This window comes from Eucyclogobius newberryi, unplaced genomic scaffold (assembly GCF_026437365.1).
Source record: "Eucyclogobius newberryi isolate DKJ021-1_F unplaced genomic scaffold, fEucNew1.0.hap1 SCAF_9, whole genome shotgun sequence".
NCBI lineage: Eukaryota > Metazoa > Chordata > Actinopteri > Gobiiformes > Gobiidae > Eucyclogobius > Eucyclogobius newberryi.
In genome coordinates this window covers 12556468-12577259 of record NW_027316532.1, presented here as the reverse complement: position 1 = coordinate 12577259, position 20792 = coordinate 12556468, and the positions used below count along the sequence as shown (strand labels likewise).

Here is a 20792-nt window from a genome sequence, read left to right as displayed (position 1 = left end):
GGTTTCCCAGACGAGGGTTCAAGGACCTGCACTAAGAGTCAAAGACATTTAATTGAGGTTATAAATAATGACTTTTGACAGACTTTGAAGCTCTGACACTCACACACTGTGACTGCTCCAGCTCGGCCAGCACAAAGCACTTGTACTGCTGCTGCTGCTTCAGGGGCCGGTTGTAAAAGCTGCTGTACAAACGCTCGTCCCCGAGAGTGAAGACGGCAGGAAGAGCCTCCAGACGGGCCGCCACGTAAGGTCCAGAGGGGTCCGGGCTGTGGTCTAGGCTGTTGTCCATGTTGTGGTCCAGGAGCTACCACAAAACAACATTGCTCATGTTTACAATGTTTCTCCAGAAAACTGGCCAGGAAACTGATGCCCCCGTATAATCTGCACAGGCAGGTCAAGAGGCCAAATGACTGGGCAGAGAGACATGTCCACCGTCTAGGATATAGCATTAGCGTTTATGTTCTGAAACTTTCAAGCTAATAACAAATAAACCATGCAGATTATAGACATTTTAACCCTAAATCTATAGCCGCCCTGTGGAGGGGTCTCACTTTGATTCATAAAAAAGATGCTGAGCCCACAATCTGTCTCTGCACGGGGCCCTCACCTCCTGCAGGTCTACAACGTCTGGGCTGGTCCACTGATCCACATGGGCCTTCGACACGGGGACTACCACGACGTAGAAGTATCTGTGAAGGACACAGGAGAAGTTACACAGGAGGTCCCTCCATTCTTCTGTATCAGACTTTGCTTTTTGGTCATATTAACTGTAAAGACCACTGCACGTTTGGGTTAGGGTTAGCTGACCCATCTCCAGGTGTGTGCTTAGAGGCTCCAAATGGTATTAACAATACCATTTTTCTCAATAAAAAGTTATATTCCTAATATTGCTATTGACATGACATTTTCACCAGATATTGGTAACCAAAATAATCCACACATACAAAGAAATCCACCCACGGAAATCCAGCCTTGTGGGCGGAACCCAATTGTTTATATTTTCTACACTTCATACTAAATATTTTTCAACCTTGGATTTTCAGTCAAAAGGCTTGAAATCAAAATGAACTACACCCATGTCAAATTAGTAATAGTAACTGATAGTAATTATTATTTTTTTCAATACAATTCCAAATGTGGGTGTGGTGAGCTCGTAAAAAAGTGTTAAAACTTGCTTGTCTCTGACATGAGATATTCTATTTCCCAGCACAAATATAGGTTTTGTTCAAAATGATGAGTTCAATGCAACGATATACAGTATATGTGGCTATACCTTACCAAGGCTCTACAGCGCCCCCTGAACATTTGAATTAAGTCAAAAAATGTACATACATCCTCTTTGCCATTTTTAAGAAAAGCATGTTACTGTGGCAACCTAATGAATATTGCCATAGACTTTACATGCATTTTGAATGGGATGAAAAAAATCTACTTTGATGCAGACAAATAAAATTTGGCACAGACATCCTTCACTAGCAAGGACCACGCCCCCAGCCACGATACAAAGTGTTTATTGGCGTATGAGAAACATGAACAACACAATCTACAGAAATAGATGTGGTTATGGGGCTTCGGGCTGTAGGCTCCTGGACCTCGATACCCCCATCTAGGAGATAAATTGAAATAATTATTAGAAGAGGATCGGAGGGAGGGGCACGAAGTCACGGACGCTGATGTGTGTGACCTGGATGATTAAATAGTTTAGCCGCAGGAAAGGGCGTGAAAGGGAAGTGGTCCTGCCCCCAAACTCAAGATAACAAACTTATCTTCATTTCTTGCCATTCTAAACTTAAAAGTTCCTCCACTTCATCTGCAAGTTATCAAGTCTTCAGCTGCCTTGTTTTAGCTTGGTCCCATCGGGATCACCGCCCTCTTGTCGGGCCATCCATGTCCAGTCCAACAACCCTGCAGTCATCGACACCATCAACAAATACATTTGAACATTAATTCCGACGCAGAACTGTCATCGACCCCAGTTCCTCCATTCTCAGCTACCACATTCTACACCTGACCCCCGCTCTGGCTGACCTCCTCTCTCTTCTAGATCACATGGTACAGCTTCCGCTCCTTCCATAATGGTTTCAACCTGCCTTTCAACGCATTCGACCTACTCTCCCTAACCTATTACGTCCCTTTCCCCTTTGACTACCAGTCTCTATTTAGCGATACTAACCCTACCTGAGCAGCATCAACATCGTTAGGCTGCTCTTAGGCTCGGTAATCTCCTCTCCGGTCTGCGAAGGGACCAAACAACAATGGTCATCAAAAGCTTGCATTTGCATGTTCCTTGTTGCCTTCTTCGGTTTCCTCTGCCGCTCAGAGTTTACCTTGTCCACAACCGTTCTCCTCAACCTGATATCAAGGACCTTCAACCGACGCTTAGTCTTCCCCTCAAACAAGCAAGATCACAGTGGTAGTTCAACAACGATCGACTTGTTCAAGCTAAACTGTCTTTTGCGCTCCTTCACAATCTTTCAGGACTTCTCGTACTGGTTGTCACACAGCGCTTCCCCCCCGGACTCGCTCCTCACTACATCAGGTTCTGGTTCATCTCTTACTTAAAGTCGATCCTGGTCTTGTTCCCACATTTCCTACCGGAATTCTTCCCATATTGGTTCTTCTACATCTGCCTCCAGTCAAGAAGTCATTGACCGCCTCATTAAATCATGTTACATAGGTCCTTCTTGGCCTTCAAGGTCTACACCCACCATGACCTCAGCAACCTCCAGTCCGCCAGTGAGCATGGTCTCAGTTAAGTATCGAGGCCCGGGAGCCAACAGCCCTCATCGCCAGAAGCCCCAAAACAGCATCCATTTCCCTGCATTTGTGTTTCTCGTATGCCAATAAACACTTTGCATCATTGCTGGGGTTGTGGTCCTTGCAAGTGAATTAATCCTGTTTGATCTTTGTGGATCTCTGAGGATGGACCCATCGCTCCTGGAGATTCATTGTTCTTTAATCTTTTGATCGTGCCTTGTATATTCAAAACTCTTATTTCAGCTCCTATCTGACATAACCGGCCGATTGAGGGTCCAGAAAGGACATCTGGAATTGTTGAACTTTTTTTTTTTTAAATGTGTAGAAGAATTGAAATGCTGATTGAATTTGGTCTTGTTTGGTTGAGATCGTTTTGCCTGTCCTGCATTTGAAAAATTGTTCGTTTCAGCTTGTTGTTTTCTAAGTTTCCAAGATAATAATTTAGACAATTTTGATCCACTCTCATAATATCTTTGTTTGGTAAAAAGTATTTTCTTAACTATTTCCTGTGAAGTCAGATTATTAATTTCTCCTCTTGTCTTTTTTTATTTCATTTTAGGACATCCTTCTTTGGCATGCTTTTCCTCCAACAATTTACATTTTTCGTACATATGTTTTAGCTTTTTCTCCACTTGTTTCTTTTTTTGGAGGCTATGGCTATAATTTGTCCTCTCAAGACTGCTTTGGAAGCATCCCAAAGGAGGCGGAGACACTATCCGATTTTCAGGGTGAGGGGGGATGATGACCCGTGCCTGTGGGTATGACGCGGTCTTGTAGCCACCGCCCGTCAGTTTGGAGATTCGCGGAAAGGAAATAGTCTGTAATATAGCTAAACACTGCGGGAATCAATCAAAAAAACACTCTAGGTACATATATGAAGCACAAATAGCAATGTAAGAAGGTTAAAAGCTCTGAAACGTTGATTTTGCACGTTATGGGACCTTTAAGGATGTTGGACATTTTGTCCTTAAACAAAGGGTCATTCAGCAGCTGCATTGAACCTCCAAAGTGTGTTATTTCATCTTTCCTCTAAATCTACAGAAATGTACAGCAGGATCACTCAGGTCTATTGTGCCTAAATCTGCTTCAGTCATTTTAGATCTGTCTTTATTGAGAACAAAAAAGTAGTATTTTCTGGAATGGATTGTATGTGGATTTGAAAAAATTGGTATACTGGCGTGTTTTAGGGTTCAATTCCCTCCTGAGGGAACCCACAGATCAGGGTTCCCTCAGAGTGGTTCACAATCAGGTCCATTTCATCAGCAGAGAAAGTGATATCGCCCCCTGGTGGAGCAGACACATTAAAAAGAGTGAAAACCTTTCCATTAATTTCCTTTAACCAGTAATCATCCTGATAGATTCCCCAGTCAATGTCACTTAATCCTGTACAACACAGAGAGGAATTGTGGGTCACCTCTTTAAATAAATACACAATATACACAGGACGGAAGGAATACTTTGAGGATCTCCTTAATCCCTCAGTCACGTCTTCCGAAGAGGAAGTAGAGACCGGGGACTCGGAGGCTGGCTCATCCATCACCCAAGCTGAAGTCACTGAGGTTGTTGTACCCTGAGTACCTAAAGTGTCTGGATGTTGTAGGACTGTCTTGGTTGACACGTCTCTGCAACATTGCGTGGCGTTCGGGGACCGTGCCTCTGGACTGGCAGACCGGGGTGGTGGTCCCTCTGTTCAAGAAGGGGGACCGGAGGGTGTGTTCCAACTACAGAGGGAACACACTCCTCAGCCTCCCGGGTAAGGTCTATTCCAAGGTACTGGAGAGGAGAATCCGACCAATAGTCGAACCTCTGATTCAGGAGGAGCAGAGTGGTTTTCGTCCCGGTCGTGGAACACTGGACCAGCTCTATACCCTCCATCGGGTGCTCGAGGGCTCATGGGAGTTTGCCCAGCCAGTCCATATGTGCTTTGTGGATCTGGAGAAGGCTTTCGACCGTGTCCCTTGGGGTGTCCTTTGGGGGGTGCTCCGGGAGTACGGGGTCCGGGGCCCTTTGCTCAGGGCTGTCCGGTCCCTGTATGACCGGAGCAGGAGCTGTGTTCGCATTGCCGGCAGTAAGTCAGACCTGTTCCCAGTGCATGTTGGACTCCGCCAGGGCTGCCCTTTGTCACCGGATCTGTTCATAATTTTTATGGACAGAATTTCTAGGCGCAGTCAGGGGTCGGAGGGTGTCCGGTTTGGGGACCACAGGATTCCATCTCTGCTGTTTGCAGACGATGTTGTCCTGATGGCTCCATCAAACCCGGACCTGCAACATGCACTGGGACGGTTTGCAGCCGAGTGTGAAGCGGCTGGGATGAGAATCAGCACCTCCAAATCCGAGGCCATGGTTCTCGATCGGAAAAAGGTGGCTTGCCCTCTCCAGGTGGGTGGGGTGTCCTTGCCCCAAGTGGAGGAGTTCAAGTATCTCGGGGTCTTGTTCACGAGTGAGGGAAGGATGGAGCGTGAGATCGACAGGCGGATCGGTGCGGCGGCTGCAGTGATGCAGTCGCTGCATCGGACCGTTGTGGTAAAGAGGGAGCTGAGCCGAAAGGCAAAGCTCTCTATTTACCGGTTGGTCTACGTTCCTACCCTCACCTATGGTCATGAGCTTTGGGTGGTGACCGAAAGAACAAGATCGTGGATACAAGCGGTCGAAATGAGTTTCCTCCGCCGTGTGGCACGGGGGGAGCTCGGAGTAGAGCCGTTGCTCCTCCACGTCGAGAGGAGCCAGCTGAGGTGGCTCGGGCATCTGTTCAGGATGCCTCCTGGGCGCCTCCCTCGGGAGGTGTTTCAGGCATGTCCCACCGGGAAGAGGCCCCGGGGAAGACCCAGGACACGCTGGAGAGACTATGTCTCTCGGCTGGCCTGGGAACGCCTCGGGATCCCCCCGGAGGAGTTAGAGGAAGTGTCTGGGGAGTGGGAAGTCTGGGAGTCCCTGCTCAGACTGCTGCCCCCGCGACCCGGCCCCGGATAAAGCGGCAGAAGATGGATGGATGGCATCCTGTTCAGGAAACTATTCGGTTTGAGATCAATAAAGCAACTCCCCTCTTATGTTTGCCTTTGTATGATGAACAACAGAATTTTGTTAGTTTTTGAAGTTCAGTGTCATTCAAATGTTTTTAATATACAATGTCTATTCTTTCTCTTTCCTTTTTGTTAATTATTTTGTTAATTTTATTGGGTTCAGTGCCATTCACATTGAAGGATGCTACTTGTAACACTTCTGGTGGCATTGGATTGATTGTATTTATCTGATAACTTTCCAAAAAATGTAATCTCTCTGGCCGAAAACAACAAACAAACACAAGAACCACTGAGCACTGAGCAACTGAAATGGTAAAAAGAAAACAGTCCATGCTGGAAGCTGGCATCAAACCCAAACCCTGATCACAAAAAAGACCTAATGAAGGGCCCCCCCAAAAAACCTCCCCAGGAGCTTTCTCCCCCTGAGCTCGTCACAGATGTGGTTAAAGCTTTGCTGTTGTTAACAAACCTCGTATGGAATATCTGGAGCAAAGAAGACGTGCTTGCCTTTGTACTGGAGGTCTCCTTTAACCCTGGAGGTCTCCTTTAACTCTGAAGGTCTCCTTTAACCCTGGAGGTCTCCTTTAACCCTGGAGGTCTCCTTTAACTCTGAAGGTCTCCTTTAACCCTGGAGGTCTCCTTTAACCCCGGAGGTCTCCTTTAACTCTGGAGGTCTCCTTTAACCCTGGAGGTCTCCTTTAACCCTGGAGGTCTCCTTTAACCCTGGAGGTCTCCTTTAACTCTGTAGGGTCCCCCTTAACCCTGGAGGTCTCCTTTAACCCTGGAGGTCTCCTTTAACTCAGGAGGTCTCCTTTAACCCTGGAGGTCTCCTTTAACCCTGGAGGTCTCCTTTAACTCTGGAGGTCTCCTTTAACCCTGGAGGTCTCCTTTAACTCGGGAGGTCTCCTTTAACCCTGGAGGTCTCCTTTAACCCCGGAGGTCTCCTTTAACTCTTGCAGCCTTCATGACACGTTCCTTCACACGATCATTAAGAAACCTCATTTTCAGGTTTTGTGATTGGAGGGACTTGAGCCATCAAGGAGCTCAGAATAATTTTCTCCAAAAAACTTTATGTATCCTTTCCTTCCTCTCCTTCTTATATGGCCAAAAGTCGTCCTAACCCGAGGAAGTTAGGTCAATACGATTTGGACTCCAAATCCAGCTTATTTTCCATATTATTGGCGTCGTCACTCTGGCCCGCAGCGCCGCCATCTTGGCAGCGCCTCCATCTTGGCAGCGCCTCCATAATTGTTTCATGGAAGCTAAAACCGTGACAACAATAATGGGTCAAATCTCCATAAGAACTACCTTACAGTGCCTGCAGCAGATGTGTGGGGCAGGCTAAGAGCTAGTTGGCCCCTCTGCCCAGGCCCCTGGGGCTGTAAGACTGGAGCTTTGGTCAGCAGGAGAGGTGCTGTGCGGACAGACACCTGCTGCTGGAGCGCGCTCCTGCTGAGCACAAAGGAGTACACGGTGTCTGACATGAGGTCCGTGATGAGGGCCCTCTGCTGCTGCCCAGGCACCTCCACGATCCTCTGATGCTCGTACTGGATCTGAGAGACAAACAGACACACATCACAATCCATTAGTCTAGATAAGGTGGCTTATATTTGAGATATTTCAAGTATCTTAGAGCACATTTCATACACAAGGCAATTCAAAGTGCTTCACAAAACAAGAAAAATGCATTCAAATCACAAAGATATGACGAAATCACAAAACAGTTTAAGACATAAAAGAGAAGAGTGCAAAGTAAATCCTTTCAGTCATAATTATGCACAACTAAAAACAGTTTTTATCTTAGATTTGAACATTATCAGAGAAGAACCTGTCTCACATCTTGAGGAAGAATGTTCCAGATTTTAGCTGCATAAAACTGAAAGAGATGGAGAGAGATGAATCCTAATGTGCACAATATACACATTTTTCAAAAGATCTATACTAGAATAGACTACATTTTATTTTCAACAAAAATAGGTCCAAAATGACAGAGGCTTAATAGATCTAAGTGATCATATTTACATCACTGTAGATCTGGAACAGAAACTAAAAACACACTTTGGAGATTTAACGCTCGTCGACTCAATGACCCACAATTTGTAAGAATGATGACAAATGACACATCGTGTGTAGAAGAAAACGACACTGGTGAAGTTTCTCCACTCATTCTCTGAGCTTTAGCAAAGGCAGTTTTGAGGGGCAAAAAATAATGAAACAATTTACAGAACAAACTAAAGCTGTTGGAAGCTAAACATACCAAAAACATGCTACAGGTCATTCAAAAGGCAAGGGGTGAGATTCATTCACATTCATTTTCTTTTGAAAAAAAAAAGCTCTTCACCAAACAAAGACATTCAAAATTCACTAAATTATTAGCTTGGAATCTTAGAAAACAACAAGAAATATTTTCAAAATACCAGATAGGCAGAATAATGCCATTATAACCAAAAAGATCACATTGTTTGAATCCTTCTACACAAACATTTTCAACAAAATATCAGCCACCAAAAAAAACAAACACATTTTTTCGGACACTCTCAGTATAACCACTATGACTGAGGAGCAAATGAGGACCCGAGTTCGGAGACGGAGCTTTGCTTAGCGGCCGAGAGTGAGCAGCTAACTGATACGTCAGGCTCTTTAGCCATATTAGCCTCGGGCCTTCTTAGCTTGTGAGGCAGGCTGTTTTTCAAAGGAGCCGTGGACCGTCAGTCCTGTTTGTTTAGTTCCCATAGCATTATCCGTCTTTTGTTTTTCCTGGTTTGTTATCTCCTAATTTCTTTGATTTTCTTGTGTAAAACGACTCACTCTGACGTCATATATATGTTTTTAATGCTAGTTTCTGCAGCAGCGTGTACACTGTAAGTCTCCAAAACCAGAAGTCTGTTGTGCAAGTGTTTTTAATCGTGCAAATTCCCAATGCAGAAAGTAAGAAGAGTGCCATACAAAAGACAAATACCAGTTATTTACAACATTTACATACATCAGCAGATAATGCTTCATAACTCCAAAACTCATAATGACCTTCTGGCACAGGCTGACAGAGGCTCCCTTTCACTAGCAAAGACCACGCCCCTAGATACGATGCAAGGTGTTGATTGGCAGGCGAGAAACATGAACAACACAAATGTACAAAGTTGATGCTGTTTTGAGGCTTCTTGCGGATCCCCTCGATACCCCCATCTAGGAGATACATTTGAATAATTAGAAGGAGAAAGAGAGTTAGGGTGAACACAGGTGTATGTGATCTGGATGATTAAGTAGTGTAGCCGCAGGAAGGGGCGTGGTCCTGCTCCCGAACTTAAGAAAAGAAACTTATCTTCATTTAATAAACCAAACGTATTTGAATGAACAATAATATAGAAAAATATTAAACCGTAAGATTACCAACAATAAATGTTCTTCAAAAAAAGAGGCAGTCTACGCTGACTTCACTATGACATCATGCACCACCTTCCCGCGCCTGATGACCTTGAACCCGGACATGTGAGGGGCGTGTTTGACAGTGGGACCGTGGAACTGGAATAGAACTGGAGATGGATAAACCGGCGTTTGTTTGGCGCTCAGGTTTGGCGCTCAGGTTGGAGTTGATGCAGCGAGACGTGACGGGGCCGTGCAGTCCTCTAGGTGCACACGTGCCATGTGTTCAGCTGAAGCAGCAGTTTCTCTTCCTGTCGATGTTTGGACGAGTTCCACTTATGAATGTTTTGTTTCCATTTCATCAGCACGTGGAATAACTTCTAGAAGTCTCTTTTAAAACCTTAAGTCTGTTCCCGTCGTATGTCCACTGCACCCAGCAGTTTATTCCTCAATGTGGGGAACAAAACCTGAGGAAGGAGTGATGTTATCTCAGAGACTGTGGAGCTGAGGAAGCAACAGGTTTGCATTCTTCCACGCCTCCAGTGATAGCTCCGCCTCCAACCAGCAGGGTATCTGGGATGACGTCACATATGACTCAGATAATCTCGCTGCCTTTTGCCTCCATCGTGGCTTTACTTCAGTCTCTGAACGTGGTAAAAATGGCTTTACATTATCTTTTTGTTTTTGTGCAGCCTGGTCTTTACACAAATTCACTCGAGTTTAAGTTGTTGTGGAAAAATATAATCTGGCCCTTTGCTTTTTAACTTTAAATCCTATTTTCAATTTGATTTAGTTCTAACACAGTCAACAGCCTGACACAACTCCTCTTGGCCTGGAAATGTCCATGTCCGTATCTCCTGGAGTGACTAGGACGTCCCACGTTCTGTTTCACACTAGGACAAAGACAGCAAGACATGTGAATTGAATTAATGCAAATGTTATGTACTGTGACCCCTGTTTCTTTTATGTCCCATTTGCCCCTTGAGACCAGTGACCGGGAACTTCTGTGTGTGGGTGTGGTCATGTGACCATCTGTGATTTAAGGAAGGGGACAGACGTGGGACGGAGGGACTTGGGAGACACACATTTTGGGGAGCAGGCAAGAGACAGACGCGTGGACTCGGCCTTCCATGAGAATGGCCGAGTCCACACGAGTTTCTTTCTGATTCAGCCACAAGATTAAACAGTTTACTTTTGAAACGAGACAATTTGCTTCTTTGTCTTAACGATATTTTTTGCCACTACAAAGTTCAATGAGGCAGTTTTTCGTGTGAAAACGGTGGACTTCTTATCACTGGATGACACTGGAATTGTTTCGTGGCTTGTAGCTCATGAATTTTTAAAATATATTTCTGACAGCCTTCATAATAGTTTGTTTCCCATCTTCTCCCGGACATGTCGCTGGTTCGTCAGATATGTTGTTAAAACTATAAAAATGATCATAAAATCCTTGGTTTACATAATAATTGAAGATCTATGAAAGCATCTGCACTCTTCAGTAACAGGAAGTTGAAAAGTGGCACACCTCTAGTCAGAGAGGTACAGTACAAGTAACTTCAAATATTCCATATACTTAAAGTATATATGGAATAATTTGATATACTTAAACACATCTGTAGGCCTTACCTTCAGAGGCACTTGGGATGTGTAGGTATCTGGCATTTCCCACGTGAGAAGCACAGAAGTACTGGTCACCAGCATCGCCGCAAAATTCCTAATGACTGAGAGAATAAGTGTACAAAAAGTACATCATAATAATAATTAACTTTTATGAGACACAAGCTGTAGATTGCCTGTATATATATAATAGGGGGAAAATGTTTCCCCTCCCACTAGACACATATTAATGTGTTAGAACGGCACAGTCAAAGATGGTAGGGACAAACCCCAAAGTATTGACTCAGGTCCTGAATGCTTTTGCATGGAGGACTTTTCAGATTCACAATTGTGTGATTCACAATTGTGTGATTCACAATTGTGTACACTTTGTGTTGCATTGATTTAAGTTTGTAGTCGTGACGTGACTAAATGTGGAAAAGGTGGTATAAATACTTTTGCAAGCCGCTGTATAAAGGTTTGAGTAAACGTGTAAAAAAAGAATAAAGGAAAGACTTATCACCTGGTGTCGGGGTGGTTAATGTGCGGCTCTGGATGCTGGGGCTCAGGGGACCCCCTCCCCTGCTGGTGAAGGCCTGGACCCTGATGTCATAGGTGGTGTCGGGCTGTAGACCCTCCAGGCTTAGGTGGGTGGAGCTGGTGCTGAGGCTCCTGTTGCTGTGGCTGTTGATGTCACGGTAACTGACCAGGTACTGGACAATCTTGCCGTTCCTCCGGGCCAGTGGAGGGGGGTCCCATGACAGCTCTGTGCTGGTGGAGGACAGCCCTACAACTGTAAGGTTTTGAGGGTAACTGGCTGGGACGTCCTCCGGGAGGCTGATCTCCTTCACATACTCCTCCCCATAGCCAGCTTTGTTCATGGTGCAGAGTCTGAAGATGTAGGTGGCCCCCTTGTGGAGTTTGGTGACAGTGAAGTGGTCATCTGTTGGTCTGAAGTCTCTCACGGTGAAGGCGTCTTCCTCTTGACTTTTGTATTGCAGCCGGTAGCCCAGGTGCTCCCCCACTATATTTTGGGGCGGCTGCCACTGGATAAGCGCAGTATTGCTGATGGTAGTGCTAATCTTCATGGTCGGACGCCCTGGCACTGTGAAATGCCAAAACAATATATGAAGTATTGGTATTACGGTATTGTATAGGACAAAAGGACAAACATGGACCTGCGCCTGTGGTGGTGGCCTGGCGTGCTGTGCTGGGAGCTCCATCTCCCTCGGTGGTGTATGTTGCCACGGTTACAGAGTATGTGGTCTCTGGTTGTAACCCTGTAATAATGGCCTCCTAAAAACACACAAATCAAAGAGACAAGAGCTCACTACAACTGTGTGCTCAGGACATAAGACACCTTTTGGCTTGACCTTTAGCAGAGCAGAACATTTGCTGCATGTCTCTCTTTTGCCTTGTTACCCCTCCAAGACCCATCTCTCGTACCCCTCTCCCCCCCTCCTTCCCTCACTCTCCTTTAATTGGAGTTTAGATTTAGAATGCCACTTTTGAATCATGAGCTGCTTGTCTGCAAAGCCCATGAGATGACTGTAGCGAGTGGTTAAAGCCCCAGCCCCTGAATGCTCTGCTCCGCCCTGCCACACCCTGCCACACCCTGCCAAACCCTGCCACACCCTCAGAAAATACAAAATGCTCTGCTTCAGTCCAGTCCACATTATTGTGATGCTTTTATAACCACTCAGGCGGAGCTCACAGTCTGCAATTGGATATTTTCAAATGCTTAGTTAGAGTTTAATACTATTAGTTTAGTTGTGGACTTGACGGTCTTCCAAAAGCCATGATTTCACTCACAATTCCTCAAGCTATAGAAAGCTAAATAAAAATGCTCAGGAAACATTACTTATTTTTAACAGACATTTCAGGGGGAGGACTTCCCTGTACTATGGTAGTCCACATGCTACTTGATGCTCCTCACTTTTTAAATACCTGTGACACTCATACTGATAGGTCTTTGTCTGGCCTACTTCCTCTGGTCCAGTCCTAAGGTCATGTGAAGGTCATGTGAAGGTCATGTGAAGGTCATGTGAAGGTCATGTTAAGGTCATGTAGACTACCTGTGTTCCTGGCTCAGTCACATGCAGGATCGTTGCTTGTCGAGTCGGTTGCTCTTTGTTATCGAGCTGCGTGTACATAAGTTGATAGCCCCTGATCTGCCCATGTTGGGTGAGGTATATCGGGGGCTTCCAGCTCACTCTGAGGGCTGTTGAATTCAGAGGGTGAACCTCTAATTTCCTGGGAGGGGCTCCAGGCACTGCAATAGAGAAAAAGAAAAGTGAGATTCAAATAAATTATAGTGGCACTACATAACGCATGTGCTACTAGTAAACAGGACATTTTATCATAAGGATTATACATTCTATCATTAAATCTGAAACATTATATTGTAGGATATGCAGATGACCTCCTCATGTTGCCATGGTGACAGGAATGCGGGCTAAAGTTGTTATCAGCTAACAGTCCGTGTGAAGCTCTTATGGTTCTCTGCAGGAGCAGAACGAACAGAGACGTTGAACGTTGAAAATAACTTTTCCATCGAATTAAAATGACCTCACGAGAGTCCTTCTCTCGCCAAGAAAAAAAGGCTAAAACGCTAAAAAGACTGCGGTTTTAGTAAACAATCATCAGATTGCAGAATTTGTCCACCAGACGACTTTACTGTACATTACGTTTTTGTGTTTTACATGTTCATTTAACTGTTTTATAACTGTTTTATAACTTCCCTTTGTAACTATTGTGGTTAATTCTGAACAATGGCTGCATTACCTTATCAAGCTCTGACCCCAGCGTGCATTCTGATTGGCTGAACCAGAAGCCACGGCGCCAAAGTATAGCACTTCCCCCGCCGGGGTGAGTGAGAGGCAGACAAAGGAAAGAGGAGTTTGAGCCATTCCAGGCAGTTCCATTCGATTTCCATCTGAGGAAGGTCCATGAGAGCTTGGGAGAGGCCTCTGGACGAGCTAGGCTAAGCAGAGCTAAGCTACGGGACAGACTTTTCCAATAGACAGGCCCGCAGAAGCTAACTTTCCCTCCCAGAACTAAGAATTCTGTGGCCGTTTTTAAACGTGATTGATACTGCATCATGCAAAATCAAGCAAAGGACGTTTTTACAACTTTTCAAGTCCAGGACAGCCTTATCGGACCAGCCACATCTGTGGAGCAGCACGACGGCCTTTTCATCTGGGGAACCAATCCTTTATTTATTTAGCTCCAGATTAGCCCTGCTCTGGCCAGCGTGTGGACTATGGCAGCGTGACCCCTAAGTGACCCCTGAGTGACCCCTGAGTGACCCCTGAGTGACCCCTTGGACTCCACAGCCCCGTCTCCTCAGGATCACAGCTTCTGGTTCAGATCGCGTGATGCACTTCAGAGACTGATAATATCATCGTAGAATGAACTCATCATGTCCAGTGTTTTCATCTGTTATTGACTCATTTGCATATTCAATATTCATATTTATCTAATTGAGATGTTTATCAAGGCTTATAAATCAGAATATTCAAGGGGAATTATATCTAAATTATATCAATGCATTTCTAATCTGGACAACTTTTCTACTAAATGTATTAAAAGCAAATGAGAAAGAGTCTTTTTTTGATGAGCGTTTTGTTGGAAGAAAGTGCCCATTACAGACGGTTGTGGAGAAAAGAACATTTGGACTTAATTAGGAAAAGGCTCTGGACTTTTCTACATGTATGAATGTTTAGTGGATGTTCTTTTGTTTGATTGGTGTTTTGCTCCTTGGTCATGTTCTGTTCATTTTTGTGTTTGTTCTTTTTTGAAAAGCATGTTTTTTTTAAACATATTAAAAAAAAAGTTAATTTAATTATAACTGGCGTTCAAATAAATGGCATTTGGGCTCAATTTTAAACTGGACTCATTTGACAGACTTTGGACTCAGTGGGCGTGTGTTCAGCAGCTCTCGGCGTGTGTTCAGCAGCTCTCGGCGTGTGTTCAGCAGCTCTCGGCGTGTGTTCTGCAGCTCTCGGCGTGTGTTCTGCAGCTCTCAGCGCGTGTTCTGCAGCTCTCAGCGTGTGTATGATGAGTATGATGTAATGGTCAGTACTCACTGGAGCGGGCAGTCCTCACTTGGATGGGCCGAGTGACCAGTCCCAGGCCCATGTGTGAGCGAGCTGCCAGGGAGAAGCTGTACAGAGTGTCAGGCGTCAGGCCCTGCACTGCATAGGCCCCTGTCGGCTCCAACACAACTCGCCGCTGGGGAGAAAACACGACAGTGTGGGAAGCTTAATATATAGATTTAAAATGTATTTAGTTACACTCACTAATTAGTTTAGAAAACTCTTATTTTCCTACAATGAAATAAATTCATGGCCATATTTCATCCTTTAGTCTAGAAAAAGAAAACATCTCTCTTGAGATCACATGACGTGAAATCACTAGAATCAGCTGTAGCTCAGTGTGAGCAGGTGAGCCCCCCCCTGTACAAAACTTATGTCTGTCACATTATTTATCCACAAGCTCTGTAGTTTTAGACGAGATTAAGCTGCAAAGAAGTGTCAAAGACAAGGGTGTGTAATCTGTGGCTGTTGCTAAGCGACGCTGTGCTGTTGTACGATCACACATGTGTAACTGTTATTACACTTTAGTAGTTTAGTACTTTCTCTCTTTTCAGACATTACTCTCCTTTTTCCCACAGTCACTTCTCAGAGCGCCTCATTGAGGCGTCGCCTCTCTCACTGTTTCCTCTCTGCTCTGGAGCAGAGGCAGCGGTCACAGCGGTCACACCGGTCAGGGTTGACCACAGCCTTGTTCTCCTGGTGTGAGTGAAAGAAGCGCCGGAAAGTCAAACTCCTTCTTGCTAAAGTCAAACGTTATAAATGTAACATTACATGACACATAAGTTTATCAGTTCAAAGTCCAGAGGAGACGAGAGCTGTGACGTGCTGGGCTCGTCCAGCCTCGTACTGGACCGTGAAGTGACCTCGTACTGGACCGTGAAGTGACCTAAAGTTCTCTTCTCAGACCCAACAACCTGTTTATGCCTCTGACAATCACTCTGATGTTGAAGAATGTGCCAGACATTTGTTTGTATTATATGTTCAGATAAAAGTTCAGACAAAGCTTTAAAACAAAGTTTCACGACATGAGTCACAGTCGTAACATGAGTAACTGAGCATGTGCAGAGGAGAAGAGAAGCCCTAACTGAGCATGTGCAGAGGAGAAGCGAAGCTCTAACTGAGCATGTGCAGAGGAGAAGAGAAGCTCTAACTGAGCATGTGCAGAGGAGAAGAGAAGCTCTAACTGAGCATGTGCAGAGGAGAAGAGAAGCTCTAACTGAGTATGTGCAGAGGAGAAGAGAAGCTCTAACTGAGTATGTGCAGAGGAGAAGAGAAGCTCTAACTGAGCATGTGCAGAGGAGAAGAGAAGCTCTAACTGAGTATGTGCAGAGGAGAAGAGAAGCTCTAACTGAGTATGTGCAGAGGAGAAGAGAAGCCCGTGTGCATCTGTGCATGGATTAAAACCATCATTGCCAACTGAGCCGGGCCAAGGCAAAGCCGACTGGCCAGTGCTGGATGCAGGAACGCCGGCCCCTACACCATGAGGTCGCTGCACCGTGAGGCCCCTGCACCATGAGGCCCCTGCACTGTGAGGCCCCTACACCATGAGATCGCTGCACCGTGAGGCCCCTGCACTGTGAGGCCCCTGCACCATGAGGTCCCTGCACTGTGAGGCCCCTACACCATGAGGTTGCTGCACCGTGAGGCCCATGCACCGTGAGGCCCCTGCACCGTGAGGCCCCTGCACCATGAGGCCCCTACACTGTGAGGCCCCTACATCATGAGGTCGCTGCACCGTGAGGCCCCTGCACTGTGAGGCCCCTACACCATGAGGTTACACAAAACATGAGCCAAACAGCCAGATACAAGTCTGTGATGATTCGGGGCCACGTTAAACCCACTTCTGGCTCATCCGTGTGAATTGTATTATTTACATATTGGTGTCAGGATCAGAACATAAAGTCCTTCTACAGTGTAAATGGATTCACTGAGATCTGAGTGATTTGAAGTGGATTGCTCTGTGTGACGCTGAACATAAAGACTTTGAGAAGACCAGGCAGAACCCGACTTATGAGGACTTGAGAAGAGATGACTTGAACTGACTTACTGGGCCCTCCTGACCCAGAGACTTGAGACTTACTGGGCCGAGACTTGAGACTTACTGGGCCCTCCTAACCCGGAGACTTGAGACTTACTGGGCCCTCCTGACCCGGAGACTTGAGACTTACTGGGCCGAGACTTGAGACTTACTGGGCCCTCCTAACCCGGAGACTTGAGACTTACTGGGCCCTCCTGACCCGGAGACTTGAGACTTACTGGGCCGAGACTTGAGACTTACTGGGCCCTCCTAACCCGGAGACTTGAGACTTACTGGGCCCTCCTGACCCGGAGACTTGAGACTTACTGGGCCGAGACTTGAGACTTACTGGGCCCTCCTAACCCGGAGACTTGAGACTTACTGGGCCCTCCTGACCCGGAGACTTGAGACTTACTGGGCCGAGACTTGAGACTTACTGGGCCCTCCTAACCCGGAGACTTGAGACTTACTGGGCCCTCCTGACCCGGAGACTTGAGACTTACTGGGCCGAGACTTGAGACTTACTGGGCCCTCCTAACCCGGAGACTTGAGACTTACTGGGCCCTCCTGACCCGGAGACTTGAGACTTACTGGGCCGAGACTTGAGACTTACTGGGCCCTCCTAACCCGGAGACTTGAGACTTACTGGACCCTCCTGACCCGGAGACTTGAGACTTTCTTGTGACTTGCAGGTGACTTACTATTTGTGTAACCAAATACATTTCGGAGTATTCTTTCACTCAGTGCCTGGGCTGCAGTAATAGGGGGCAGCACACTTAGCCTGTGGTGGGAAAAGGAGACTGGAGTACCTTGCGTGTAGGAGTACTGTTCTCCCAGTACTGCAACTCATAACTGATGACTTGATCTTGGACGGGCCACAACCAGGACAGCATGACCTGTGAGTCCAGCTCTGCCTCCCCCTGGAAGTCCTCTGGTGGCGAGGGAACTGGACAGACAACACCCAGATCAAGGCATTACTCAAGGTCATGTGTTTAAAAGGTATGATACTATTGAGGCGAGTGGAGACGTTGGATTCAGTGCTGTACCTAAACCCTTCCAATAAAAAATACACACAGAGGCCTAAAATGTAGGTGTCTTGCAAAAGGCCTATTCCTTATATTAAGTATAAAGTGATACAGCAAAACGTGTTACTTAAAAAAGCATATACATGTATTTTGCTCGTAATCAATATTCAATTTAAATGTCATAAAAGAATAGGGTCAGTGTCACGATTTCTGTTCTTCATCATTCTATCTGGAAGCCTTCAGTTACTATATTTCAAACTATATTTGCTCAGGCCTCTTTGGCTTGTAGGACTCCTGAGGCAGTTGACATGTATCAGCAGGCGCACGTATCAGTCAAAACCCCGGGGCTGGGTGGAGTTCGGGGAGGCCATGGAGGAAGACAATCGGTCAGGCTTAAGGAGGGGGAAGCAGTGCTTCACCAACACCGTTTATGGTGCGGGTGGAGACTTGTTGATCTCGACTGGGGATGTCGTCGGACGGTGGAAGGACTTTGAGGACCTCCGTAATCCCACTGTCATGTCTTCCGAAGAGGAAGCAGAGACTGTCCATCGTCCATCACCCAAGCTGAAGTCACTGAGGTTGTTGGCAAACTCCTTGGTGGCTCCGGGGGTGGATCAGATCGGCCCTAAAGTCTCTGGATGTTGTAGGACTGTCTTGGCTGACACGTCACTGCAACATCGTGCAGTGGTCGGGGACAGGGCTTCTGAATTGGTAGACAGAGGGATCACACTCCTCAGCCTCCCGTAAGGTTTATTCCAGAGTACTGGAGAGGAGAATCCGACTGATAGTCGAACCTCAGATTCAGGAGGAGCAGAGTGGTTTAGGTCCTGGTCTTGGAACACTGAACCAGCTCTAGACTCTCCATCGGGTGCTCGAGGGTTCATGGGAGTTTGCCCAACGAGTCCACATGTGCTTTGTGGATCTGGAGAAGGCCCTTGTCCCTCGGGGTGTCCTTTGGGGGGTGCGCCAGGAGTGTGGGGGCCTTTGCTCAGGGCTGTCCGGTCCCTGTATGACCGGAGCAGGAGCTGTGTTCACTGCCGGCAGTAAGTCAGACCTATTCCTAGTGCATGTTGGACTCCTCAGGGCTGCCCTTTGTCACTGGTTCTGTTCATAGTTTTTATGGACAGAATTTCTAGGCGCAGTCAGGGGTCAGAGGGTGTGGTCAGGGGTCGGAGGGTGTCCGGTTTGGGGACCACAGGATCTCATCTCTGCTGTTTGCAAGATGATGTTGTCCTGATGGCTCCATCAAACCGGGGGCGGTTTGAGCCGAGTGTGAAGCGTCTGGGATGAGAATCAGAACCTCCAAATCCGAGGCCATGGTTCTCAACCAGAGAAAGGTGCCTTGCCCTCTCCAGTTGAGTATAGAGTCTCCAAGTGGAGGAGTTCAAGTATCTCGGGGTCTTGCTCACGAGTGAGAGAAGGATGGAGCGTGATATTGACAGTTGGATCGGTGCATCTGCAGTGATGCAGTCACTTTATCGAACTGCTGCAAAAGAGCTGAGAGGCAAAGCTCTCAATTTACTGGTCAATCTGGACATTCCCTTAGAGACAGGGTGAGCAGCTCAGTCACAAGGGAGGAGCTTAGAGTAGAACCGCTGCTCATCCATGTCGAGAGAAGCCAGCTGAAGTGGCTCAAGCATCTCCCTAGAGAGGTGTTCCGGGCATGTCCCACAGGGAAGACCCAGGACACGCTGGAGTGACTAGGTCTCGGGATCCCCAGGAGGTACTGGAGGAAGTGTCTGGGGTGAGGAAAGTCTGGGAGTCCCTGCTTGGACTGCTGCCCCCGCGACCTGGCGGAAGAAGCTGGATGGATGGATATTTGGTTAAAAATGTATTTTTTAAAAAGTCAAAAAACTAAAATAAGCGCTATTTGCATTTAGTCTTGATGCAAATACATCTTATATAAAGAAAGTCTAGCTATAGTTTTGGCTACACAAAACCCAGGGACATTTGGACATAACTTTGGTCTAAACTCAGGTAAAGGATCTGTATTGTGTAGCGAACCTCCTTGCTGGGCTTTTATTCGCAGGACGTCTGACAGGGGTCCGTCTCCCATTGCGGTAAATGCGAGCACCCTGAGACTGTAGGTGAGCTGCGGGGTCAGTCCGGCCAGGGTGGTCTGCAGCTGTGCGTCTGTGGTCAGAGACTGCCAGGCTCTGAGGGGGGCGTCTTCTTCTGGGCTGAACAGCACTCTGTAGCCCTGGACCTGGCCGTTGGGCTCCTCTGGAGACTCCCACTGCACTAACATGGTACTGGAGCTGAGCATACGGGCCACGACGTGTAGCGGAGGTGATGAAGGCGCTTGCTCACTGGTGCGTGTGCTGACCATGGCCCCTGGCGGACCCCGGCCCACATTGTTGACAGCCAAAACGTGGAGGTTATACTCAGAGAAAGGGCTGAGCCCCCCGATGCTGTATCTGGTGCTCGCCACTCCCTCCACCTCCTGGAAATCCTGCCCCGAGCCTCGGGCCTGGTACTGGATCACATAGTAGAGAACGGAATCGGGGTTCCCCGAGTCCCAACTCAGGGTCACACTAGTGGCTGTGGTCTCTGTAACAGAGAGGCCTGTGGGGGGCCGGGGCAAGGCTGGGGAGAACACAACACTTTAGACAAAGTCATGTACTACTGAGGACAGAGGACAGAGATGCTGTTCAGCTCTGAGAAGGACAGAGAGGACAAACAGTTCCGAGGACATACAGCACTGAGGAGGACAGGGAGGACATACAGCTCTGAGGAGGACAGACAGGAGAGGACGTACAGCTCTGAGGAGGACAGAGAGAACAGAGAGGACAAACAGCTCTGAGGACATACAGCACTGAGGAGAACAGAGAGGACATACAGCTTCGAGGAGGACAGACAGGACCGAGAGGACGTACAGCTCTGAGGAGGACAGAGAGGACAGAGAGGACATACAGCTCTG

The 20792-nt window shown here is 46.9% G+C and overlaps 1 protein-coding gene across 1 annotated transcript in view; it reads right to left on the bottom strand.

The window, feature by feature from the left end:
* The window catches only part of LOC140354346 (receptor-type tyrosine-protein phosphatase F-like), a 65126-nt gene that overhangs the window by 23852 nt on the left and 20482 nt on the right, over positions 1-20792 (bottom strand). Inside the window, exons 8-17 of the mRNA XM_072439318.1 lie at positions 19877-20458; positions 17657-17793; positions 14822-14966; positions 12809-13005; positions 11912-12029; positions 11257-11838; positions 10764-10858; positions 7086-7330; positions 608-689; positions 104-304 (exon numbers count right to left, since the gene is read on the bottom strand). Coding sequence (XP_072295419.1) covers positions 104-304; positions 608-689; positions 7086-7330; positions 10764-10858; positions 11257-11838; positions 11912-12029; positions 12809-13005; positions 14822-14966; positions 17657-17793; positions 19877-20458 — 2384 coding nt within the window. The remainder of the gene's footprint in view (positions 1-103; positions 305-607; positions 690-7085; positions 7331-10763; positions 10859-11256; positions 11839-11911; positions 12030-12808; positions 13006-14821; positions 14967-17656; positions 17794-19876; positions 20459-20792) is intronic.